This window comes from Falco naumanni, chromosome 1 (assembly GCF_017639655.2).
Source record: "Falco naumanni isolate bFalNau1 chromosome 1, bFalNau1.pat, whole genome shotgun sequence".
In the NCBI taxonomy this organism is placed as follows: domain Eukaryota; kingdom Metazoa; phylum Chordata; class Aves; order Falconiformes; family Falconidae; genus Falco; species Falco naumanni.
Window position 1 is genome coordinate 88,966,591 of NC_054054.1, and position 27,436 is coordinate 88,994,026.

Sequence of the window (27,436 nt, forward strand, 5' to 3'; positions counted from 1 at the left end):
TGAGTTCTTGCCCATCTTTTATAACTTAACACAAAGTAATCTTATCAAGACAAGAAAAAAACACAACCACATTTGAGCAACCTGTTGCAGTATAAGCTTCAAAAACATGAACTGAAAGACGAAACGCCATGGTTGAAGGTATCCGAAGCTCCCATCAGGGTTGAATTCCTTCCCTCTCCAAGCGGTTGCTGGCATCCCTCCTGACCAATAGATGTTGCTATCCCCCTTCTGTTTGTTGCAGGGCCAAAGTACTAAAATGCTCTTTCCCTGCTGCCCTTTGCAATTCAGTGGGTATCTCCAGCCATGCTTTTATTTCTGTTGGTAAAGACAGCAAAACCGACATACAACCACAGATACACAGTACAGCATAATATCATGATATGCCCTGCACCAGCAGAGTCTCCCAGTGCTGAACTTGGAAAACCATCTTTGACCTTGGCACTGCTCTTGATGTCAGGTCATTGACGGGTAACATGTCCCTCCTTCCTTAGTCCACTTCAGTGGTCTCTTGACTTTTCTCCAGTCTAGTATTTAGGATCATCCCAACTGTCCTGGGTGGGGACCCCTTTCTCCACATCGATCTGAATACACACCTCTCCCCCAACCCCCCAACCTCCCTTTCTGCCATGGCAGAGGTCACCAATGGAAAAAAAAATAATTCTACCAGGAAGACTTTGAAAGTCTCATCAGGAAACATCAGCTGCTGCGAAGGCTGCTCTTTCCAGATCTGAATAAGACACCTGGGCATCAATTAGCTCTTCACTGTGAGGCTCCCTGTTCATGCATGCATCTGAGAGAATCCCATTTTTGCAGGAATGTGGGAGATGCCCATTTGTCTCCACGTCCAGAGCATTTCCGTTCTGGTGCCATTCCAAGCCAACTTTGCATTTGTTTAAGTCCTGTTTTTCAGGATCCCTGTGGATTTCTCCATTGGTGTACACCTCTAAGGCATACTCGCTGATTCGTATGCTGGCATTCTCTGCATCCCCGCCATGAGTGGAAGTCCTAGAGCTGGCTGTTCCTGCCTTGAACGGCTCCTTCCGGCCCAAGATATGCTGGCTGATGATTTTGCGGAAGGTGTATCGGAACTCCCTGATTCGGTAGGCATAAATTAGAGGATTTACAACCGAGTTGGCATGAGACAGGATAATAGCCAGATACATTAGCCAGAGGGGAGCATGGGCACAATTTGGGCAAAAAAGGGTAAAGCAGTTAATAATATGCAGCGGAAGCCAGCAGACTGCAAACAACCCGACAATGATAGCTAAAGACTTAGCTGCATGGACTTCCTTCTGCAAAGTGGAGCGAGAACGTTCCCCATGTACCATCTTGTTCTCCATCTGCTTGAGCTGCCGCCGGGCTGCCATGAAGATTTTCAAGTAGATACCAAACATGAGGAGGAGGGGCAGGAGCACACAGGCAAAAAAGTTGTAGTAGACCATGTATTCCATGGTGACCACAGCCTCAAAGAGACATGCCACCATACTGTTGCTGCAGTTGATGGGAGAGGTCTTATTGGAACCCAGCTCTTCAATCTGGGAACGATTGTGCCACCCTAGCATTGGTGTCAAGCCGATGATGAAAGATAATACCCAGCAGATGGCAATGATACCTTTAGCTCGAGAGCCAGTCACCAAGCCATTGTACCTATAAAGCAGAGGAAACAGGAATCATATCAGTATTGTTCAACAAGCCTCTGATACCCACACAACTTCCCAATGTCCCAAAAGACGCCAAGAAAGGCACCTGCTTCTTCAGATGGGCCTTTGAACTGCCATGCAGAACCCACACAGCACAGCATGGACTCCACAATGACATTGTATGCCACCTATTTCCCTCCCCTTTCCTTTAGGTGGTGAGGAGGTGACAGAAAAGCAGGGAAATTAATACAGTTTTCATCTGTGTTCCTTCACTCCACCAGACCACTGGGTCATGCATGTAGATCTTGCAGCCTGGATAATGAACAGCACTGCTCTGACCCTTGGTGAAGACCACTGTGGCTCTCTGGCTGAAGGCTGAGGTACTCCTCCTTTCTGGCAAAGGAGCAGCCTTATGGCACAGGATTGCTGTGTCTTGTAGTGGATCTGTGAGCCAAATAGCACAAAAGAACTCGGAGGCGCAGTGCCATCGACCTTGTGTCCGTGTTCAGGTGTGCTCCAGGGAAATTCTGCTGACTCAATCACAGAAGCCAGGCTGGCATCACCTTGCACAGCATCTCACTCTGCTCCACAATGGCACTTTCAGGAAGGGCCAGCACCACCAACCTTCCTTAAATAACTGAGACAAGTCAGCAGTTTTCCTCACCAGCCCAAGTAAGCTGACCCCATATCCTTTTCAAACAGGAGGAGCTAAGCTGAGGACAGTGTTCCAACTACAGGTGTGCTGTGGGCTGCATTCACACACCGAAGGGGACTTCAGCGGTGGAGGTATTGATATGTCTGGCTGAAGCCAGTGCTCTTAACAGGAAATTCTCCAAGATCTGTTGAAAGACGCAATAAGCAACATGGTAAGAATCTGACAATGCAGCCAGGGACCTTGGTTTGTTTGAAATACTGGCCAGTTCCCAAGGCCTCACAGGTTACTGCGAGTCCTGAGCTGACTCCACCAGCTCTTCTCTCTGAAAATGTAAATCAGGGCAACAGTTTAACATTTCAATGCAATTTCCTTCCCTTGGTAATGCTCAGCATGGGAAGTAGATGGCTGGATTCCCACATTGTCCAGTGTGGGTCCCACACTGTACTTGACCCCATGTGTCTGTGATCGGACAGCGGTAGCACTGGGCTCCCAGTGTTTACCCAATGCTCCTTCTCCCTCTGTCCCCAGAATTCTCTCAGCAAACAAACATTCAAAAAAAGAATCCAACAAGCCATAGAAATCTTTCCATCTCTCAATGAAATAGTTATTCCCACAGGTTCATGCTCCTATCCCAATGCAAGTCCAAGACAGGGGAGGAGACAGGCGGCTTTTCCTGGGCACAGTACAGAATGGAGATCCTGCATGTGCTTTAAATCCCTGCTGATGGGCCTTGGAAAAAAAAACTGGCTCCACACAAAACCTGGCAGGCTTGAGTCTCCATTCTTCAGCTGCATTTCAAAATCAGAAAAGAGGGAGTGGGTAAGGCAGCCAACCACACAATTCCCAGTCACTGAAATCCTCCTTCCAGAAACGAGGGAGGGATTCAGCTGATTCTGAGAGATAAAAAGGTTTCTCCAGCAAGTAATGGATCCTGCCCAATGCTTAGGGGATGCTAAGGGCACAGCATGGATGGTAGCAGGGAGCTGCTCACATTCAGACCTTATCAACGCAGCAAAACAGCATCTTGCTTTGGAAACTACACTTAGGGAGCAAGAGACTGGCTGAAGGCACTTAAAGCATGGAAAAACAAAAAAAAAAAACAAAACAAAAAACCCTCAAAACTCTGCAGCCTTGGAATTGGCTACATCTTGTCAGAGGAATTTTGAAATTGTGCAGCTGTTATCCCACGACTAGAGATGTCCCTTCCCTTCCACTAAAAATATATTAATTACTGCTCCAGGCAAACACCCCCCCCCCCCATTTCTCCCTCCCTCTTACCCTCTGGGGATTCCCATGCAACAAACTTTACGAGGCTTAGGAACAGCACTTAACCCAAGCAGCTGCCTGCTTTCCAGCTGCAGTGTTGTGCTGGCAGTGGCAATTATCCACCCATCAGCAGTGCATTTCTGTAATTCCTTGCTCAGTATCTCAAGGGGTTAAGAGAGAAAGTTCATAGCATCTCGGGACATAGTGTGCGGCACCATGTTGGCCAGGTACCCACTGAGAAGTTGTAATTCTCCTGGGAGAGCTTCATTTCTAGGATCCATAGGAGACACCTCTGGCTGACTTGGCTGAGATAGGGTTATTGTTCAGATGGACTTTCCTGGACTCATTCCTTTTGTCCACTTAGAGATGTCACCAGGCCAGCATTGGGGAGTTTGTGCACCTGTCTAGGCATCTTTCTAGGCTCACAGCAGCCAGCCCAAAGCTACTTTCTGTGTCCCCAGTGCTGTACATGGTAAGTTCAGGCCTTCCAGGATGCATCACATATACTGTGAGCTGCTGGCACCTATGTAGGAGACACAGCCTGCTGAAAGGAGCTGGTCACACCTGCAGCCCATGTTCTGCATAGCTGGCAGGTGACTTTGTAGCATGTCTGATGTGTCCAGACAGCACTGGATTGTCTGTGCATAAGCAGTTCTTGTGCTTCCTGGAAATACTGGAATTACTACATAAATGATGACTTCTACTCGTGAAATTCCAGACACAAAGAACATTAGCGCAGAGCATGGGCACACAGTGGAGCTGGGTGTGGGGATAGTGTCACCTCATTCCTCTAGAAAACAAAACTCACTTTTCCAAACACATGAAAATGTGGATGTTTTCCCCAAAATAATTTCACTTGCGCTGCTGCTCTCCCAACCATCAGGCTGGCAAACTGACTCCAGGATAGCAACTGCCCTTGGTGAATGTACAAGTCAGCTATGCTCCCTTGAGTAACCTGGCTGAGGATGTGGCACTTCTGGGTGCTTGGCCTAAACTCTATGTCACCAAGATAGTGATTCCCTCACAAAGTGCAGCACCTCACCAGTCTGATTCATAAACTATGTAGTTGGGTGGAGGACAGAGCTGGTGTAAGAACCACAGGGTCCTCAGGTAGAAGTTAAAATCTTTCCGTATGTTGTGTGATATGTAACTGGCCTAACTCATTGTCAAAAGCATCCAGCCAGCCTGCTGCTTGCCTTCCAAACCCACCTCTGGCTGACAGCACCGCGCAATTGGCGAGATGGCTCTGCCATGCACGGAGCACATTTCAGCCACCTTTACTGCACCACACCAGAAAGCCTCTGCTCAGTTCTGAGGGCACTGGGCTTTGAACTGAATTCCAGCAGCGCTCAATGATTTTTAACAAATCACTACAAAACACTGTTCACAGAACACATCTGCTCAACAGCCCACACCTCAGGCAGCTGCAGTCATAGGGAGCAAGAAAAAAGGAAGATATTCTGCCCTTATTATATGTACCTGGAAATGAGAGACACTGACAATCCCCGATCATCCAGGAAATCTTGTGGCAGAGCAAGAAACCAAACCCAGACCAGATTCACATGCACCACCTAAACAACGCTTTCCCAAAACTCTCAGTCAAGAAACCTTCTCCCCTATCACCAGGTGCTAACTGACACTAGTGCTTGTCTGCGCTGTGGAGACAGGGTAGGGTGGGATCTCACAGGTGGGCACAGGGCTCTTACAGGAGTGGTAATGGTGTGCAGGCACCGTTCTTTTGCTTGTGGCACGATCAGCTTCCAGGCTAAAACCTTGGTAACAGCAAGTTCCACTGTGGCCCACGAAGTCATTGACAACTGGCATTGCTTTCAAAGCCATGCCCATGCTTGTTCAAAGGAGGTGAATTACGCTTTTTTCAGATTAGGCTGAATCTGTCCATAATCTGTCACTAACATGAGCGCATGTAGGCAATGTCTGTTGTAAAGTTAAAAGGTTTATGGTGAGCAGGGAAATAAATAAGTCCAGATATGGCTCAGAGTGACAATAAAACATAAAATCCCCGATTCACTGATTCAGATGCTCATATATAAGCATTTGAGAAGGCAACCTTGGAGGATTAAAGCAACTGCTGAAAGACACTATTCTCAGCACAAAGGTCACTTCAATGCCCTATACTTTCAGGGTTTGTGCTCACCTCTTCTATTCTTCCTACCCCAGACTTCAAGAAGCCAGTCCTTCATGTCCAGCTCCCCTAGCCTCTGGCAGAAAAGCATCCCAGTACCACCTCAGAGCTGCGATTTCATCTGTTCCATCAATGTTCCAAATGTCAGGGAGCTGCACCTTAGTAATGCTTTCCCAGAGAAGCATCCCAGTAGCTTAGGCAGTTGTCTCCAAAGGAACTTTAGAGGAAAAGGTCTGCACTTCAGTAGCTACTTACTGTATTTGGCACTGTATTACCTGCATAAATATTTACGCTGCAGGTGAATACCTGAACCCAGCACACAGAGCAAGTGGTAACCCTAGAAAACTTTTCCATTTGGCTGCAGGAAGAAAAATTTCTCCTCCCTTTCCAGTGCATCAGAGCTACCTGTCCTTCACTGTGGGAGTATCCTTACCACAAATGCCTGCACAAGAGCACGTGGCTGGGCTCTGTGCCCATGCAGCATTTGCTGGCACCAAAAAGCCTGGAAAGCGGCAATTGTTCTTGGCCCATGACTTCATGTTGGAGCTCACACTCATGGCCAGTTTTGTTTAGAACACCCTGGGGGTTTATATCAGTGAGTACAGGTTTTCAGGTACCTGTCATGTCAGAGAGTTCGCATTTTATCCTAAAAGGAACAATGACTCATACACACTTCCTAGGGAGTGCTTTTTTGCCACTTGTAGAGTGTTACATTCGTATAAATCCTGGCAGAATTCAGTGAAGTATTTGAGAACTTCTGGTAAGTCTATCAAATTCTACACAATGGTTTAATCATTTGAAAGGTAGAACCGATAAAAGGTTCACAAATCAGTTCAATGCGTTTTTAAATTTTACTTATAGATATCTTTCCTTACTGCAATTTTTCTGGGGAGGATCTTTTATCCACAGAAAAACCATTCCAAAGGTAACTCTAATTATGCACTGAGGTGTCTAAAACCAAGCTGTATCAGAAATCCCACTCTTCTGCTTCCTTAACACTGACAGTTTATTTGTGTGGGAGTACACCTCCACATATATATCCACTGAGACATGAAGTTACCTTCCTTTGGACTAATCAGACATGAAACAGTAAAAAAAAAAAAAAAAGAAAAATTAGATTTGGCCCTTTTTGGTTTTGCTAGAGAGAAGGAAGTCTGATCTGTTATTTTTTTAATCTAATGAATATTAGGAATGCCTAGTGTTACCTTTCTTGTCCTCTGAGGAGGAGAGAAGAGGCTTTCCCAGGCATTAAAAGATGGGGTGAAAACATTGCACCTTCAGTGGCAGAACTTTCCTCCAATGGTTTGACACATTTTTCAGACAACCAGATATTAGAAAAAGAAAAAAAAATGATATGTGTGCAGTCAAAATCATATCACATTTCCTTCTTCAGCTAATCAGCTTTCACTTTCTCAGCATGTCTGAGACTATAAATCTAATGCTTATTCATCCATAAATTCTTAAGGGGAAACACAATTGACAGGTTCTTCACTTCTACTGTAAAAGGACAAACCAGCAGAGGACACGGAGGGGGAGGAACACATGGATCTACCTGTGGGTATCTGCATCCAATCAACTCCGCTGTTTCTAGGGTGGACAAGGACGTGCTCTGTTTTTTCAAAAACAAAATAGTGAACCAGTACCATGCCCAGCACTGATGAAGTCTGATTTTGCTAAAAGACTCTTTACCTTGGCTATTCCAGGAAATTAAAATTTCAAGACAATATAGTTGCAGTGATAACCCCAAATATGGGCAGAAATCCAGATTTTTAAAATCCTTTTCCTGGCAAGTCATCTTCTAGCAATAAGTGTGCTTAAACCGTCAGCAAAAGTCTTCAGAGTTAGCTCATGAGAGATGAATTAAAGACACTAGCAATCCCAAAATAACTTCGGAGGCAAGCTCACGAGGTCTACTCTACATATGTTTCTTTGTACCATTTATCATTATTTTGGTTTATAAACTGAAAACATCTACATGTAGAACTGTAGAAAAGTGGAAACAGTCCAATTTATAGGTAACTAATATTAATAGAGTTTTCTCCATAATGGAATCAAATAGCTACTCCTTACAACTACATCAAAAGTAGATTGCTGTTAACAGGTATGGCTGTAGGTTTGGGAACCAACAATTAACAATAATGTTATAGCAGTACAAGCTTGCTGAGGCAAAACTTCAGGAAAGACTGTGCTGGACTGGTCCACATGGAAAGGTAATTTCTGCAGCTCTAGGGAAAAGAATGCTTTCTATTTTTGAATGGGAGGTTTGTGTTAATTGATCTAAGTGCTGGATGGCCAAAGTATTCACATGAGACAAACCTATATTGCACAGATCAACACAAGTGATTTAAGCTCAACAGGAGCGAGGATGTCCAAAAACTCAAACTTGAGAGCACAACAATCAGAAACTTGTTCCATTTTTGCAGTCACGTTTGCTGTTCACGATAGGAAGCAAGTCTCTCCATTTCTGACAGTGTGCTGCATCCTCCTAAGGACAAGACAGGAAGGAAGGAGACTCCTACACTTCGCCAGCACTGGCCTCTCCCAGGGCTTCCTTTACATCTTTCGAGCTTACTGAATGACTTGGAAGCATTCAAAGCCAGTCCACAAAACAAAATTCTGCTTTGAACCCATGGTCAGATATGTCCCATCACAACAACATGCTTCTGGAAAACTGAGTAGCAGCCACTGCGCATGATGCAAAACTTCCCCTTGTCCCACATCAGCCTCCCTAGCTGCACATAAAGTAGTAGCTTGTCATGTTCAGCTTTCAAGCTCCGATACTGAAATGACCTTTTCTTCCTTTAAACTCCAGAGACCACAGAATAACCATCTGCAGGTCTGGGCTGAGACAAGCCTCTGCCTTGCCCTAATACCTGCCTTGCTTCCAGAGGCAGTGCCCAAGCTAGTCCAAATCTTCCTTAAGGCCCATTTCTTCATAGCCTGCTGCTTCTCCTCCCTCCACATTTAATGGGCCCCCAAGAGAAAACCCCCATCCACACTCTCCACAACTTTGCTGCTACCGCTGCAGGCAGAGTCCCCCATTCTCCCTGCAGGGAAGGAGACAAATTGACCTCCACCCCATGTTGCTTTAGCTCCAGTTTCCCACAGCGATCCTTCTGGTGCTGTTGGCTGCAGCTCAGAGCACAGGTTATTGAGATGACCGCATGATCCTGTCTACATATGGAATGGCAGCTCCTAGGCAGCCCTGCTGCAACGCCACGGGCATACACCATGTGAGGACAGAGAAGGAACTGGTAAAAGAAGCGACCAGAAAATCCAGCAGCCAAGGCAGCCTTCAAGACCTAGATTTTTTTTTTTCAAATTACAACAGGAAAAGTGCTGATCCTCATTTAACTTTTCCTCCCTCGATTCATCTCCAGATATGCTGTTTTTAATGATGTTCATCCCTCCCCACCCTAGCCCCGCTCCACCCACCCAGCCCAAGCCATGCTTACCTGAGGGGTATGCGGATCGCAATGATTCTGTCAATGGCAATAGCGAGGAGGCTGAAGATTGAACTCTGAGTCAAGACCAGGACGAAGCAGGCAATGAAAAGGCAGCCATAGAAGAAGGCACAGAAGCCAGTGCTGATGGTGATGGCAAAGGGGATTGCCAGCACACCCACGGCAATGTCAGCAGCAGCCAGGGACACCACAAAATAGTTGGTGACGTTCTGCAAGTTGCTATTCAAATAGACTGCCCAGCAGACCAGGATGTTCCCCAGGATGGCCAGCACTGCAATGACCAGTTCCAGGATGATGTAAGCTACATCTGAGAGGAAGTCTTCTTTCCCATGTACTAGCATGGTGAGAACAACCAGGCTGATGTGAGAACGTGCCAGAAAAGCTCAGCGTTCATATCTGCAGAGCACTGAAGAGCCAAGACACCTCAAAGCTGCCTGGGGGCTGAAGAGGACTCTGTTGCCAGCCAGTGAAGGTTGCTTACACACCCCCTTTTCTCCCCATAGCTGTTCATGATCTTTACAGTAGCGGGTGCCAAGAAAAAAACAAACAGGGCTTGCCAACTCCAGCAAAGTGGATTAACCAGATGCAGAATAATTCGAACTCCAGCAGATGAATGGACAGGAGATTACCTCACATAGACATACACTGCTCCCCAGGCCACAAAGTCCAGCAGGCAACATGACACAGAAACTGTATTTTATGGTAGCATCACGTCGGCTGTGACTTTTTCTTTCCTGTGACAATCACGGTGCTAGTCATGGCTTCCTGTCATGTACATACCTACTAGCAACATCTTCTGGTTCTCTTCTTCACCTTTTCCCACTAGGACTTGGGAAATCGTCTCTTTAGCTGAAGCAAACATTCAACTTCTTCACTTGTAGTTTCCTCTAAAAAAAAACACAAACCAAACACCGACCACATATGCTAAGTAATCAGCTCTGTGGAGGAGATGGGAAAAGCAAAATCTCATTAAAGTGGCACATTAAATTGATAATGGATATTAAACAGACCTAGAAGAATACATCATTGGCAAAAATCTCACATTTTGTCTATCCTGAAAGCTGCAGAGCCAACCCCAAGGTTCAGGAAGGCAGTGGTGATGAGAAACAAGGGACATTTTGTTTTCCATGCTACTAACCGAGCTGGCACTTCAGCAGCTGCTCGATAGTCTGCCCTGAAACATGAGAGCCCCACTAATTATGCCTTGGCAAGTGCTGTGGCTGCAGGGAGGAAAGGTGGAGGAGCCTCCTTACATACACCTGTCTCCCTCCGATCACAAACACAAGACTTGAGCCATCAGGTGCTGCCCACCCTTGTGTACTTTGCCACAAAAGTGTGCTGCACAAATACACTGCTCCGCGATGACACGAACCTTCATTCATATGGGGGTTATGTTGCTGGCGTGTGGTCACCACTCTGTGGCCATACCTAGTCTTTCCCTCAAGTGCACAGATACTGGAACACGATCACCAGCAGGGAGAATAGTTTGAGGTATGTCAGACAGTGACATCTTCAAGGATTTTTTCTCCGAGTACATATACTCTGCAAGGGTCTCTGCAGGTTCCCCTCCTGCAACACCATAATTTTTGTTCACATAAATCTTTATCCTATAAGCAAACAATTTATCCATTATACCTGCCATTGTCTTGCCCATAGTGCTTGTTGCATCTACAGATTCAGGTCAGCATCATTCTTCGACTACAACCAGCCAGAATCACATCCAGCAACATACACTTCCCCTAGAAACACACACATAGGCACAAATACCAACATCATCTCTCAAGTATACATTCGTGTTCCTGCAGTATCATCCACACAAATCTAGGACTGAAGCTGGTGCTGCTTGCAAGGAATCATAGTCCCTACAGCTGCTGTTTCATATGAACAAAATACATACCACCTACATGCCTGCAAGCTTCACTCGCACACTGAACTTGCAGGTCATCTTGTACCTCTGCTTTCAGACATGGGAGCACTTCACCACAGTTTCAGCTAAAAATATAGCAATGAAGAATACAGTTCCCTGAGCTTTGTGCCATAGTCAAGAGATAAACTGCTTGCTGTCCTACCCTGTCACTTCCAGAGGGGGGTTTTAATCTTTTTTAGCAAGATTTTGCAGCAATATTTTCTCATTACTTTAAGAAAACAGCTACTTGAAACATCAGAGGGCTGGGGAAGAGAGGGACACACTGCACTAACTGATAAATCACTTGAGCTCAGTTTTGGATGCAACATGAACCTCCAAACCAAAAGATTTTTGGGGCTCCCTCCACAGGTGATTTAGTATGGTCCAACCCAGCAGAGTTTCATGCCTTCACAGTTTACTCAGTTTTCAAGTCAGAAACCTAATTTCTCAGGATAAAATAAAAGGGTAAAGACAGTGATAATAAAAGAAAATATGATTAACTTGTGATTCACATCTGATCTCAGGAATATAATCTAATTTTAGACCTTTCATTGATTTAGAGCTCTATTGCTAATGCTGCATTTGAAAGGAAAGTGAATGATTCTTGGTGGTTTGGACGTGGTTCAAAGACCTAGCTTTTTCTCCACCTTCAGCAATCTTGTCTATGTGTTTGGTTTGGTTTGTGTGGAAAAAATCAACAGAAGATACTAGTTTGTGATCTAGCTGTTAAAAGGAAGATAAAAATCATCCATTTAATCTTTTCTAAAGAACAAAAAACCCCCAAGAAGTCTCTGTATTGCCTATCTTCCTTTAGTACAAACTCTGCTTTTTTGCTGACCTGAAGATTGCTTCCACTCTCTTGAATTTCAGGGATGTCAGTAATATGCTCCTACATCGCTTTGCTAGCATCTGACTGTCCATTACAAATCCCAATAGGTTCGTTTCAAGGCAGTGATGCTGGAAGCTAACCCCTCCCAGCCTGGCTTCCAGGGATTAGAATTAATATAAGATAGAAATAAAGAAAATCTGGAGGGAGAGAAAACAGAAAGGACAAGATGAAAAATAAACAGTGCTTTGTGCATGTGTGTGAGCAAGAAAGGGGAAAAACAGGACAGGCAAAAGTTGGTAGGAAGAAAAAACCCAACCAAACAAGGGAAACAGTGGGCAAAACAGGCCTGTTAAGAGACAGACAGTGTGTGTGCCTGTCAGGGGTATGACACATGGCTGTGCCTGAAGGCTCTGAAGTGGGTGCAAGCTCCCATGTCCCTTGGCATCATGGCAATAAGACAGTGAGGGGGTAATACTCTGGCCATGGAGCAGGAAGAATACACCCCTCTGTTTCTGAACATTCTCACATGTTTCCATGCAGGTCAAGCTCCTGACCAAACTCCAGTGGCACAACAAATTAAGAAAAAACTAACAAACTACTGTGACATCCTTGGGCCAAAACAACTGCTATGTAAAATAAAACCACCATAAACACCCTGACAAGTTACTCTGAGATGAAGTCAAAAGAACTGAAGTAACTGGTTTTTGAAAGGAGTCAGCCTAAGAACTGGTCACATTAAACCTGACGCTGAGATCTACTTAAAGTCCTGCTACGTTGCTCTTGCCCCTCATATTCATACTACATACACCTCAGTGAAGAGGATCGAAGTGAAATTACTCGGATAGTCTTTCCCCCATATACTAATCATTCAGCACAAAGACAAAACTGGAATCGCCTACAGCTCTGCACGTATCCTGAAAAAGCACAGTGCTGGAATAGGAAGTTTAATGACCCCATCACTTACTGTTTTCTGACACAACAGAGCTTTTAACTTTCTACTTCAACTGTTTCATGGTCTGATGGTAAATTTGAATTTTTTATCTCTGAATTTGTTTAGTTCCTTGTTTACTATCCTCCACCTCACAAACAGTGGCCTGATTCTTCAACCCAAGCCCTAGCCATTTATTATGAAGCAATCTGTGAGATGTTATGCCAGGACAGGACAACATGTCCTTCCAATCCTCTGCTCTCAGACGGGCTGGAAAACCCTTAGAGAGTTCTGCAGAGCCAGCATATCTCAGAAGAGAGATGACTGGAGCTGAGCAGGTGTCCCAGCCCCGACAAACCAGCATTTTGTGTCTTCTTCAGCACCAGTGCTTCTGCAGTTGCCACTGACATTAGAAAATGCAGTTAGCCACACAACCCCGGCACATCAGAGGCCTCACCTGCTACTTACAGAAGATGCCACAACCTGGGAGGTTCACATGTTCAACCTGAACTCGCTCATCTCATCATCTTCATCTCTCACAGTGTCAGCCCACTATAGCTTTCACCCAAAGTGATAACACATCATTAACTGTAGAAGTATTTGCAACTTGCTTTTAAAAAAGAACAGGCTCAGTCTTTCTGCTCATAAGGTTAGAAATTTACTGCACAGGGACAAAATGAAATACAGACTACCTGGAGAAGAAGACATATATCCAGAGGCAATACAAAATTTATTTTAGAATCATCTACTACATGCAAGATCCAAAGGCTCCGCAACCAGGTCTGACACAACAAAATTAATTAACAATCAGTTTTACTCACCGGGGAAGTGGTATATTTAACATCTCAGGCCCTTGAGGGATCAATACTGCAGGCTTCTTGAAGCTTAAGAAAAATAACCTGTATCACACAACCTGCTGGACAGCTACAATTAGTATTTCTTCTTAAGCCCGTGTTTTATTTTGTTAATTGGATTAATTCCTTCTTGATACCCTGGGCTATGTTCCGGTCTTTGCCCCATTATTAAATAAACCTTTTTTTGCCACTCACGAACCTGTAAAGCTGTTGCTCTGTTCATTTTTAGTGACTTGGAACACTCTGTTCTCTCTCATATTTCAGCCCCAATGAAAAACTGCTCCTTGAAAATTCAATAAAGCATCTGAACAGCACGTTCCCATGAAGCTATTCAGCACCGGAGCCCAAGCAAGCTTTTGTTTGGCATCTCCAGTTGGCTTTGGACTAAGGTGCTGCCCCTTCTCTCTCCTGAGCACCCAAAGCATGAAGGCCAGCCCTTGGCCACTGCTTGGTTCACATCCCCCACCTCAAACAAGCTCATTTCCTGCTCTTGGCCCCTTCAGGCTCAGCTCAGGCATCCCAGTTTTGGATGCCCACACTTTGCCACACTGGTACAGGGAAGAAGCCCTCTGCTCCGCATGCCAGGCTGACACATATGACAATGTCTGTGACACTTCAGTTTGACAGCTACTCACAGATACCAGCAAAATCTCTAGGGGATCAGCAGCCCTCAGGGCACCCAAGACAGTCTGTGGGCACAAAAGTGACAGGGTGCCGCCTCCCCGGGCTCCAGAGAAGATTGGTTTCTACTTGTCTGCTTTAGGATGGGGTAAGCAGAGCAGCAGGCAGCTCACGAGGCCAGGGGAGTCTTCATCAAGGCTCATTCCAAAGATCACAATCTAGCATCTCCTCTTGACAACATGACCCTTCTCAGGTACCAGCCACATACAGATTACCTAACTCCCTGAGGGAAAACCCTTGAATTCACACATGGCTGTAAGAGCAAAAATTGGTGCTGCTAAATCATTTGTTTCCTACTTTCCAAAGCCTGGAGGGGGAGATGCTTGTCAGTTTTTATCCTCTCTTTGAAATCCCTTCAGCTCAAAGAGAATTTCCCTATCTTTCAAATCAAAGACTTTAAGAAATTTTGGCTCTCCCCATTACTTTAGAGGATCAAGTCACAATAAATGAACCGATCTGCTCAGAGGCAGTACACAAATTTGCAAAACAACTCAGGCTGTAAAACAATGAGAATAGCTCTCCTTTCAGGGAGAATGAGAGGGAAGGCAGCAGTAGCATTTTTCTGAGTTGCTCAATAGTTTCCTTTTGAAAGTTCAGTATTTTATGAACACTTCACATAGAGCAGCTTCCCCTGCCTCTGACTGCTCACATGAAGCCAGTGCACTTGATGGTGCCAGAGAGCATCCTCAATCCTGCTTCCTATCAAAGGATGAAGAGATGTGGCTGGGTGGAGCAGGGAAGAGAGGAGGAAGGACGCATTACCCATCTAAACAAGACATACTTTTTCTGGTTCCCCCTATTTGCTTTATTATTGGCTGCTGGCTAAATGATCTTTTAGGTCATCTGCTTACAGTAATAGGAGGAAATTAAATATTAATAATAGACTATTTCCCTCTAGATTGCTCTTTGTTAACAAAGGATACAAGTGAAACAAAGCAGGCAAAATGATCAGCAAACCATGCTCTAGGTTTTCAGGTACCTGGAGCACTTGCAGTTTCCCTCAACCTTCCCTGAAGTTACAGATGCCCCATGTCCTGCACACCTGCCTGTGTGGACACCCATACAAGTGAAGAACGTGGTGATGCCTGGAAATCCTTGTTTTATCAAGGGGCTCCACATGGCAGTTTGACCCTTCAGACTTTATTCAAAACATCAACTGAGTCACTGACACTTTGACTGCAAAAAATGCGTGGCCAAGGATCTTTCGAAGTACAGAGTTTGTCTCTATTTGGGGAGTGAAGTCTTCCACCAGTGTAAACCCTACAGTGGGGTAACAAGGCTTCTGGATTGGCTTTGCATATTCTCCAGAAATTATGAGTAAAATGAGGGCTTCAGCTTTGCTAAACTTGGTATCATCTCCTTGTACAGGAAAGCAGCAGCCCTCCAAGACTTAAAATCTTCACTCCACATACTTGTGAAAGGCAAAAGAAATGACTCTTCAGAGATCTGTACTGCCCCTGATCTTCATCTGTCAGTTCAGAAATGGGGAAGGGGGACAACATTTCTGTTTGACATTTCTGTCTCTGCTGCAGTCCAGGCCAAAAAAGGAGGCTATAGTCACAGCAAGAACAAGCACGGTGAATTGGGGTGTGAAGCCTTTATCAACTAGAGGACTACTAGAGACACCCATTATCACTGCAGCAGTGACAGAAACAAAAAGCATAATAAAATCATACCTTTCAAGCCTGTCCTGTGTCTCTTCTCCTGTGTATACCCCATATAAAAATCACAAGACAAAAATGCCCAAAACCCCCACTGGACAACAAGCAAAGGTCATAACACAGATGGGCTGGCTAACAGGAATGGCTAATGCAAAACCAATATTGCAGCTTTGCCTCCTGCCCCCCCAAGTGCTAGAATTGGATTAATTTTTATTGCAGTAGCGGAAGAGAAGACTAAAACAGAACACATTTGACCATTTTTTTTTCCTAAGTGGATGTTATAAATGTTTAAAAGCAAGAAAAAAAACCCTCACAGTAATTATTCCTATTCTAATGGTCACAAAAAGCCAGGGAGGGCAAAACTAAGTAAGGCTGAATGACCAGCAGTTAAATAAGTGAGATCAAACAAACAAAAGGGAAAAGGTTCCCCTGTGCTTACTAGAGAAAAGTCTCACTGGGCAGCAAGCATCATGATATATTGCCAAAAGGCACAGAAACATGCTGGATTTTTGAGCAAACCATTTGTATCCAGGACTGATGATGTTGACCTACAGCGGCATTTCCAAAAATAAAAAATGGAGCATTTGGCCAAGCTTTCATAAGACAGACATGTAAGAAAGCATAATTAAAACCATGTACCATGGCCAGAAACAAGTTACTACTGCCAATATCGTCCACAATGTCTCTGAGGAGCCAGTTTTCCTTTCCTGTGTGAGGGAAGAACTCAAAAGCAAACTTTGCCTCCCCACAGTCCTACTAAAGCCAGCTGTGTTCATACATAAAGAGCATTTCCTTCAAGAGCAAAATAAGAGAAATGAGGAAACAGGATATCAAGAAGAGGTGACCCACTGAGGAATACAGGCAAGGGAGGAATGTGCTCTGAAAATATTTATCATATTGTTAATGCATCCATTCTGGTATATTTTTAAAATAATGGCGTAGACTTCTCTCCAGATGTAACTTCACCTCTCATTTCTAGATGAAGTTTCCAGAGAGGCAGTTGAGAATTGGGTATATCTGTGTGTTTTCCTGCATTTTTATCCAGTTGTTCCCAAAGCCTATTTACCTTCTCTGACTACAGGTTTGCTTTCCACCGGGTCTTGTGTTCCCTGCTCTCTCTCCTCCAAGCACTGTCCTTCTGCAGGTTGCAAGCAGTGCTTGCATAAGCTCTGCCAGTAAAACAAAAGACTCACCCTACCTCAGTGCAGGGAATGCTGTTGTACCAGGTCTACACCAACATGCTGTCTTCTACAGTAGAAGGAATATAAATCTTCCCATCTCTCTCCATGTAACTTAAAATGATTCCCCAGCTGCCCTTCCCTATCCTGATGAAGGCACTGTACAACTTGAACAGAGATGAGCAAATTCTACCTGCTCTGAGCCAAAGCAAAGCTGGCTCACTGCATTAGCTCATCCATGGCTCATAGCTGACCCCTCTGAGCAAGGGTTATTACTGAGGACTCACCATGAAGCTCCCATTACCACCCAAGTGGTTTGACTCATACCCACCCACAGTATGAAAAGCAGTGAGGCCGCCATTGGGTTGCTAACATAGCTCATCATATCCTTCCTCCTCAACTTGCTCCCTTCTCTTATCAGTGTAAGCAGTGACACAGCAGCAGCACTCGGCCCAAACTCCACAGAGCCTGCCCTGCTGACATGGAATCCACAGAGCCCATCTGAACACCCCCACAGCCGCCCCTCCCTCTGCCCCTGCACAGCCCACCTCACTGCCCGCCGTTGGCTCTCTACCGGCTGTTTACTGCTGGCTGGTTCAACGACAGAGACTGACCACGTGCTCCCTGTGCCTTGCAATACTGGCTGATTTTTGGCCAATGCAAGAAAGGCTATTTCCTCCCATGCCCTGTGGCATGCCCTGGCCCCTTGCACCCCCAGGCTGTGCACCAGTATGTTTCATTCAACTGGTTTCACCTCAGATTGTCAATCGGCTACCAGTGAAAATGCATTTGGACAGCGTGACAAAGCTGGTGATGTGATTTCATCCCAAAAGCAGGGAAAAGCCACAAGAAAAATTTTTCTTCCTCCTTAGTTTGTTTCCAGCAACTTTCCCTCTTCCATTTTTTAAGGTACTCATCCTGACTTGCTAATGCTTATTTGCCCTGTGTCACAGCTCATCATCCTGTTAGCATTTCTGTCTCAGTCTCAAAGTTATTTAAGAATTTTCAGGACTCTGCCACCCTCTGTGGATAAGGAGGTGCTGATGCTCTGCTGATGTCTCAAGGCCACATACCCTTACTTTGTCCCTCCCTCTTCTCCTTGCTAGGACTTGCACCATACTTCTGTCACTCCTGCAAAGTGACTTGCATTTTCACTATCACAGTCATCCATGCCAATACAAGCCTCTCTAGAGGTACTTAGTGACTTACTTTTTTTTCCAAGTCCCTAATTATAATCCAATTTATTAAGAAGTCTCCAATGTCATTGCTTACTGATCCCAAAGTCTCAGCATTTAGCCAGTGCTCTGAGGACTCTAACAAAGTCCTTCCTTCATTTCTTAAGTCCTAGTGCTGTGGTAAAAGCACATCCGCTTTCAAGTAACTGCCTGCTAACTCTGCCCGCTTCCTCCTCTGACTGCTCAGGCCAGAGACACTGATGTTCTGGAGTAGAGAGCACCCAACTGCTGGTGAAAATGTCATCAGTCATTGGTTTCTCCCCTTCTACATCAAACCATTGCACTGGAGAACCAGTAGCCATTCACAAATCACTTTAGAAAACATATTACTGGACTTGCCAGCTGTTTATGAGTGAGTGTGCTTGTCCAGAGGAAGCAGAAAGGCAAAGAGAGGCAAAGAGAGCAGCAGCAAGTACCCCACATCAATAGAGATGCTTCTACCGCACTTGGGAAGTGGCCTTTTTCCCTTATGAAAACATATTTTACAGGTTTTGCACAGTAAGAGATCACAAAAAGCTGCAACTGTAAACAACACCTGCAATCACTTCTCAAACGCATGACAACCATGATCCTCACACCTTCCTGAACAAGGATAAACCAAAGAAGATTCACAGTGTGAATTCCTTAGGGACCGTGGCATTTGACTCCAAGCACAAAAGATGTTAGTCAAACACAGATGGATCCCAGGAAGGTGCCCAAAACAGACACCCCCAAGACTTTAGGGTTGTTTCTCCCAAGTGGACTGTGTTCATCTCTTGCCTGCAGTAATCATACAGCTAGGCTGTACTGTGGCTACACAGCGGAAAAGGAAGACTTCGCTTTAGGAATGGGGTAGGAAAGACTACAAAACCTGTCAATGAGTCCTCTTTCCAGTCTTCAGCCCATGAATATGGTTTCTTGTCTTTCTATATCCTGCAAGAGCTGACACCACACAGCTGTACCACAGAAAAAGAATCACATAACTACATCGAATCCTCCAGAATCCTCTATGTCTACCCATGTTATAACCCTAAATGAATCATACTGGTGAAGCAGAGCTTGCACCAGCATTTGGCAAGACACAGGGTGACATAAAACAAAAGATTAATGTACCCATGTTATAACCCTAAATGAATCATACTGGTGAAGCAGAGCTTGCACCAGCATTTGGCAAGACACAGGGTGACATAAAACAAAAGATTAATGTTTTTTAGGTGTTTGACAAAGTTGGGTGCCTCAGTCTTAACAGGTTCAGCTAAAGAGGCCTGATTTCTGGGAGGGAAGCACTTTTTGGAATCAGGATATTTTAAGGAATCCCTGACCAGGTAGCCATTAGCACAGGTCATTTTTTGCCAAAAATCCAGGCTGCAGAACATTTAAGAAACATTTAAAAAGTCAGCGTGCTTCCTTGCACATGCTTCAGGAACTGTGATGGTGCTGGTGCCAGCCCAAGTCTGTCTGATGTTATTTTCCATCATCCCATTGAACCTGGGCACTGATCTGTGGATCAGACGTATATGGAAACTGTAATTATTCAAATAAATTTCAATCACGTGTCTCTCTTCTGAAGATCATATTAAAGAGCCATATATCTCTTAGCTGTCTTTTATCCTGGGGAATGTTTCCTATGGAAAATCCCAGTCTGTGCTCAAGTATATGGATCTCATACTGAAACCAAAGTTGTTATCACCACAGAATATGATATTTAACATCCTACTTCCCTTTACTTCTTAACCTCAACAACTGATTCATACCAGGACCTGACAATCCTATTCTGGGGAAACCTCAATAACCGAAATGGTAGGTCAGTTTGTAGAGGACTTCCCCAGGACAAGAAGGGGGATACAGGTAACAGGCCAACATTACAGAACAGGCAAAGACAGCAGAAACACATATGCTCTCCTAATAATACGAAAAAATATAAGGGGGGGGGGGGGGGGGAAGGGGGCGGAGACGACAACGACACAACAAGAAGTGAGAGAGGAACACGATAGTCTAAAACCAAAACAAAGTAGCTCCAAAGCAGCAAAACCAAGAGAAAAATGGGATAGAATCTGAGGTCTGAAGAAAGAAACTTTTAATAGGGAAAATACTGCAAGCTTCACTGCTCCCAAAGGGACGCTTTAGAAGAGCAGAATGAGCCCAAATTGCACTTCCCTCTGTTCAGCAGCATTACTCACTCAAACGTGTGAGGGACTCTGCCCAGGAGATACGCAGACATGACCCCCAGCTGACGCTGGCTCAGGTTCAGCTGAGCTTTGCATGGCTCCACCAGTGAACAATCCCTCTCCTGCCCTCCTTGAAGAGCTGCTGAACAAGGAGCCACAACTGTCGCTGTGAGTGTCACCTGGGATAAACACAAGGGACAGGAAGACAGAGAACACTGTATCTCAGCTAGCCAGCAGATAAAACAGCCCCAATCTGCAAGTACTAGGGGCCTCCTGAGAATGCCTGAGTGCCTTCCACCCTGGATTTGAGTGCAATCACAAATGCTAATCAACATACAGACAGGCGCCCAGCATGTCATTTGTCACGTCTCCAAAGCTTCAGGAAAACCCCCCTTTCCTCTCCTCATATCAGAGAAGGACAGGAAGATTCCCTCATCCTCTGCATGCCTTTTCCTCCCCCTGTCCCTGGCTCAAACCATGGCAGCAAGAAGTTTCACTCCTCGCTAACTTCTCCATTGTCAGAGATGCATTGTTTGCAAATGTTCCCTAAAAATGCTATGTAAAGTATTCTTTATTCCTGTTTCAGGTCTTTCCACATCCCTGTGTAACACCTGGACTTTATCTTGTTACCTGTCAGATAGTGATAAACCTCCTGCATGCAACCCCTGACTTATCATTTCAGATAAATGCAATTTGTCTTGTAGCTGTCAATTCTTTCCAAGCCCTGCCTTTCACTGCTGCATTTGTAGTTGTAACAAAGTACTTATTTTATTTGGGCTTGAGATGTATAACTTTAAAAAAAATAAAAATAAAAAAAACATCAGCAGGAGCCCCAAAACATACGTAAAATTTCAAGTGTGGTCTTCCTGGCACTAGATTTACTGCTGCTTTGTGGGCATGGAGGCTCCAGTACTCCTGCTCTTGCGTTATCTTCTACAGTGGCATTTGCATATACTGTACACAAGATACAATGTATTTTATGCTACCTGGTAATTTTTGGTTTTAATAGTCAACCAACAGGCCCAACGACAAAAAGCATCCTTTCTCCAGAACAAATTATAAACTAAACTGATAAGGTTTGAGCTAGTTGCTTAAATGTAAGTGATGGTGAGTCCGAAGTGCTTTAAGCTATCACCTGAGCTTCTGTTGTCACTTCAGAAAGGCACGCACCTCCCTCAGGTCCTATCCTATTCTCTGCCAGCCCCACCAGGATGTCTCACATAGCACTAGATGTCTTTTTATAGCACCCATATCAAGCCCCAGGCGTCCTGAACAGGAAGGGACAAAGCTTGCACTCAAACACATGCTGCAACACTGTTAACTCTTTTGCCTAAAAGCGGCGATCGCCCTGAACATGTACGTTTTACAGAAGCCATCTTGTTGCATTTGGCTTTTCTCTGAACTCTCCTAAGCACTTAGTGGCTCTTCAGCTCTTTTCATAACCTCATTGCTGTGTTTATCCAAACAACTTGATCCTGACTTTGCAACTGCATCACCGTACAGAGCTGTAGTGCAGCCCACCTACCTCACCCCCCGTCAGGAATCTCTGGTCATAGCAGGCACAAGGTAGCCAAGTTTCATATGATTTGCTCCTTACAGAACACAGGCTGAGGAGGGACAGAGATCACACCTTTATTCACCCACATTTACCAAATACCTGCATTGCTGAAGCATTTCTAAATACTCTTTGCTGCTCCTCTGTAGGTTGCCCAGTGTGGCCAGGATGAGGACTGAGTTACAGCAAAGGAGGTTTTAAGCTGGATACCAGGGTGTTTCCTGCATGCCAGGAAAGTAAGGAGTCTCTGCTGCAGGTCTTTAGGAGCAGGACGGAGAAATAGCTGTCAGGAATAACAAAAGCATAGCTGATCCAGCCTTTGGGCAGAGGCATGGATCAGACGACCTTGAAAACCTCCTGAGGATGTTTTCCATAACTGAGTGTTGTATGTGCCATCTGTCCATTCTGATCTACAGAGATTTACTTCAGGAAAAAAAAGTGCAATACAACCAATAATTATTCCTGACACAGATGCAACCTTTGGGAGGGAGGAAGCATCTTTCAATTCTATAGAGGAACCTCAAGCCTTCTGAGGTTAAAACCACCTTCTGTGTATCTGCCCAGATCCTCTTGCCCTGTCCGTTTTTTACCCCTAACAGACCAACCCTCAACATTCAGCTACACAAGCATCTCATTAAGTAGGCAACTTTGTCTTTTTAAAATGAGCAGGGAGGAAAGGAACTGGTGCTGTTGTGTTCAAGTTGCTTCACCAAGGCTGTTCAGCTGCACTGATGCAAAACTAAGTTGATCCATGAAGTGACCAAACCTTCTGGTCCTAAATACCAGACCCCGTTGAGGGGAGTAACTCTCCATTGACTCGTGAGAATTCTCTCTGATTCCTTGATGCACAGCTCAAGATCTCTTGGTTTTTAGTTTAGAGCCCAACAAAAAAGAAAGCTTTAATGCCCATCTCCATTTTCAGATGGAAAGCACACAAGAGTGACCTGGAGTTATTCATCCAATTCAGATGGAAAGAACTAATAAGAAGAGCTCAAAATCTGTTCAAGCTGAAGACAAGGACAAACTTTGCAGGACACCAAGAGAGATACTGATACAAGCCCTTGGATGGAAAACACCTTACTCACTGCTGCACAGAACACTTAGAGAGCACTTAGCCACATTACGCTTTGTCCCATCTCACGTGGGTGGAAATGTCGAACCAAAGCGAAGAGCTGAAGCATAGTGAAAATAAGTGTTTTGGTGGAAAATCTGTGAAGCCTTAAGCATCCTGTATAGACGAGAAATCATATAGCCATCAGTCACCCAGGCAGAAAGGAAGTGGTAAAGTGGGAGGTTTTCCCTCCACACCAGATGGAAAAGCTACCAGCTTCAAGACCAAAGGGGATGTACTTGGCCAGCCAGCACAGACCCTTCAGAGAAACACAACCGAAAGGAAGAGTGAAGATTCAAAACAGTCTCTCCAAATCTCCTGCTGGACTGAGCTTCTCCCAGTAGTTCTTAAGAGGACTTAACCACATGGCTCTACATAAAATCCATTATTGAAGATTAAACAAAAAAGATAAATAGCTTTCAAAAGTTGATTACATCACAATGCAATAGTGCCAGCAGCCCTTATGGAAACATCCTATTAAAATATCGGCAAAAATAGAAATGCAAACATGGGAGACCTGGCGGGAGGCTTTTCAGCTCAGATCTTTAGTGCCTTTTGCACCCACTGACAGAAGGACAGAGCCTAAAAACATCATTGCTGGGCTGTCATCCCCTGACCTGGCACGGGATGATGCGGATTCTATTTTTTATGTATAAAGATACATATGGAAAGCAAGACAGGTTATGTACATGTGTAAATTACAAACTTACACATGATCAGCATTAAAAAGGAGACCTGGTTGCCTCTTTTTTTTTTTTTTTTTTTTTTTTTTTGTTTTTCTCCCCCTACACCCTGGAATAGGTCATTTCTATTTTATATACACACATACATGTTTGCAGTTTGTACCCACATGTTTTCTCTACAAATTCAGAGGCTCATAGCTTTCCTGTTTAATTCAGAATTGAATCCATTTGCCACATTAGACAGGATTTCATTTTCATAGTATTTTTGTGATAAGTGATTACATTTATATTGACTTTTTTATTGGGATTTGAAATATGGTATTTCTTCCACAGATCTAATTCAATTGAAATATTTCTCACATCCCTGTTGATCACTTTATCTAATTTTTTGTACTTCACGTGGGCAACATGCTCTGAGGGGTGTCTCTCTAACAGCAGGAGCTGGCCATGCTTTCTCTCTGTTAAGTTTCTCTCATGCAGGGTGAATTTAGCAATTACTACAGTTCTTGAGTTACATAGGTCTGCGACTTACGAGCCTGATAAGAAACCTGAAAACAAATACATCCAAAGATCAAGTTATCTAATAGTTGACCATCTGCTTAGGAAAATAATTTTAAATACTTACAGCAATTCCATTAACTGCTATTTACTAAGTGAGTCATGTTGTTCTCTTTAAGTTAACCCTTTCTGTCTCGTCCATCGGGGCCTCTGCCCAAGGCAGTTTTGAAAAGGGTGCTCAACCACCTTTACTACTTTCAAGCTAGCAAAGCTTGCAACACCTCTGCACTCGAAACTCACCCCGTGCTCACACTGCACCAGGACATAAAAGGGCATTAAAGCAACTATAGTGCTTTTGGGAAACTCTCAGACCACACAAACCACCGTGCAGGAAAATCTCCTCCCAGGAGCATCCCCAGTGAGGGCATCACACACCAGCACACGCCACAGCAGTGAGAACACACCTGCTGCCTAATGCACTCTTCCAGGTTGGACTGCCTGCACCTCCAAGAGGGCAGGTTACCCCAGCAGGGCCCCTGAGCCCTGTGTGCCAGGGTAGAAAGCCTTCACACACATCCTCCCCACAGCTCTGGAGACAACTGGCACCTGGCAGCCTGTTCCCTTCATCTGCCCTCTCCCCCCTGCACAGGGATGCTAGGCCCTCCGTACCTGGTAGTTCCACTAAGGCACTCGCTGGGTACCAAGGCTTAGCAAGCTCCCAGGCACAGCAGAAAGGACACTGCTGAAAAACTGTTTCAGTTGCTTGGCTAAGATGAGTCAGGATCAGGGCTTTCAGGGGGCAAGGAATGAGGTAAAAGCGCGCACAGGTTTAATGCCATCTATTCAGTCCCTGCCCGTTCTCCCTTACCATGATTACAAAGTGTGCGGAAAAGCTCCTTTGTTAAATGCTACAGAGAAGTTTACAGGATGCAGGGTGCTCCTGTGGAATCGCTATTTTATGATTAAGCACAAGCACAAATATCATCTGAAGAGCTAGGAGGAGGACTGGGTGCAGGGGGGCAAAGTCCAGCGCTTGATGTTTGAGGGAAGATCCGTGGAGCAAACATCTTGGAGTGTGGGGGTGTGTCGAGGGACTGACAGTTGGGAATCAGCACGGTGCAGACGAGTGCCGGCTCCGCGGTGGAAAAACCATCCAAGCCGGGACGGGGGAAAGTGGTGGTAAAGAAAAATTGTCCCCGTCTTGGGGCGGGGGGCCAGGCAGCGCCGGGAGGGCGGCGGGCGGCCACTTTCAAAACTCGCGGGAGAGGCAGGAGAGGGACCGGGGCCGTGGCGAACACGGCGAAGGAAGTCGCTGCCCGCAGCGGCTCCGGGGACCGCTGCCCGTCGCGCTCGGGACGCACCAGCGGGGCCGCCCGCACTGCCCGACCGGCAGAGAGCGGCGCGGAGAGAGTCGCAGCCCGCCCCGACCGCTGCCACAGCGAGCACCCGCCGCCCCTCACCGTGGAGCCCAGCCGCAGCGACATCGGCATCACCCACCTGCCCTCGGGGCGCCGCTCCGCTCCGCTCCGCACGGCTCCGGCCGCGCCCGGCAGGCGTGTGGGGTGGCGGCCGGCCCGGCGCTACCCCGCTGCCGCTGCCGCTCCCGCTCCCGCCCCGCGGCGCCCTCCGCAGCAGGACACGGGCAGCCCGGCGGCGCGGAGCCGGCGGCAGCGGCGCCCCCTGCAGGGCGGAGCGGGGCGGGAGCGGCCCCGGTGGGTCCCGGCGGGTCCCGCGGCCGCAGCCCCGCCGAGGCCGAGCGAGCGGCGGTGCCCGCAGCCGGGCGCCCGGCAGCGTTACCTGGCGGCCGGCGGTAAGCGGGGCGCGGCGGGCTCGGCGCCAGCGGGGACTGCGCGCACCGGCCGAAGGAGATGGCCACTGACTGCGAGAAGCGCGGGCCGTGTCTTGAGGGACCTGCAAGGGACAGGAACGGGATTTCACTGTGCTTGATCTGCATACAATGACAGCAGGAGAGCAGAGGGAAGGAGAGGAGAGAGAGGAGGGCTTTCTCTGCGCATTGTTTCAAGCACCCACTTCTTTCCACGCTGGACCCCCCCCCCCCCCCCCAGCGAGTTTCAGCCTCCACACACAGAGGCGGCCTGAAAGGCTGCACAGCAGAGAGAAACGGGCGCCGACGCCTCTTCTCTGCTCAACAGTCCTTACCCCCATGGAAAGGAAACCCTGGGTGTTACTGCTCTGGAAGTGTTTTAAGAGTTCTCAGTGTCTCAGTCAAGGTATGAGATATGTGACGGATGTTTCACACTTCCCAGCCGGCAGGTCCCAGCAGATCCCACCCGTGTGGGCCAGGCCAGTCCCCAGCCCGCTCCTGTTCCCCCACACGGGCGGACCAGAGGGGACAGCCATGACTCATTCGGCAGCAATTTGGAAGTGGGGAGAGAACCTCTCAAGAATTTGAACCCGCTGCTCTATGTGGACATCTTCTAAGGGTTTCTTTATTTCTATTTTTCAGCTTTACATTTTAGCAAGTAATTTATCTACACCTTCCTATTGGCTGGACATTACAAACAGGAAAAAACACCAGCGTGACTCCACACTTCCCACCAACTCCATGGCAGATCCCAGCCTATGAAAAAACGATTCATTTCAATGATAGCCAGCCCAGGCCCCATCCACACAGGGGACTGCCACCACCTGGATGCTTGTGCCATGCAAGAAAAAAATTTATTTCAGGATTCCCAACCCCAGGGATGCTTTGCTCATGCCACATCTGCCAGAAGCGTATGCACATTACTCTGACGTGCAGGCAAATGGCTTACCCAGCCCCCTCTGGCAGCAAGAGCGTGAACAATGCTTTAAGTTTTTTTGGTGCAGCAAGACAGTAGGAAATAAGTGTCAGAACTGGCACCAGCCACTTCAGCACCAACCTTAAAACCTATAAGCATCTAAGCATTAAAGATTTAGCACTGGCAGCAGCACCAGGCACCAGTGCTGCCCTCCCCTCCACTCTTACCTTGGACGGGAAGGCAGGCTGGTCACAGGCTGCC

General features: G+C 46.1%; 1 protein-coding gene across 4 annotated transcripts; it reads right to left on the minus strand.

Moving 5' to 3' along the window:
- On the minus strand, positions 1 to 26,033 carry ADORA2A (adenosine A2a receptor). Of its 4 annotated transcripts, XM_040604490.1 has the most exons (5): positions 25,932 to 26,030; positions 20,600 to 20,766; positions 10,804 to 10,907; positions 9,160 to 10,055; positions 1 to 1,647 (listed from the first exon to the last, which is right to left on the minus strand). In XM_040604490.1, the coding sequence occupies exons 4-5, from the start codon at positions 9,507 to 9,509 to the stop codon at positions 687 to 689; spliced, it is 1,311 nt and encodes a 436-aa protein (XP_040460424.1). In that variant the 5' UTR covers positions 9,510 to 10,055; positions 10,804 to 10,907; positions 20,600 to 20,766; positions 25,932 to 26,030; the 3' UTR covers positions 1 to 686. The 4 variants fall into 4 exon arrangements, with proteins under 4 accessions (XP_040460424.1, XP_040460442.1, XP_040460415.1 ...); XM_040604508.1 differs by lacking the exon at positions 10,804 to 10,907; XM_040604481.1 differs by lacking the exons at positions 10,804 to 10,907; positions 20,600 to 20,766 and having other exon boundaries at positions 25,932 to 26,033.
- Between the last annotated feature and the right edge of the window lie 1,403 nt (positions 26,034 to 27,436).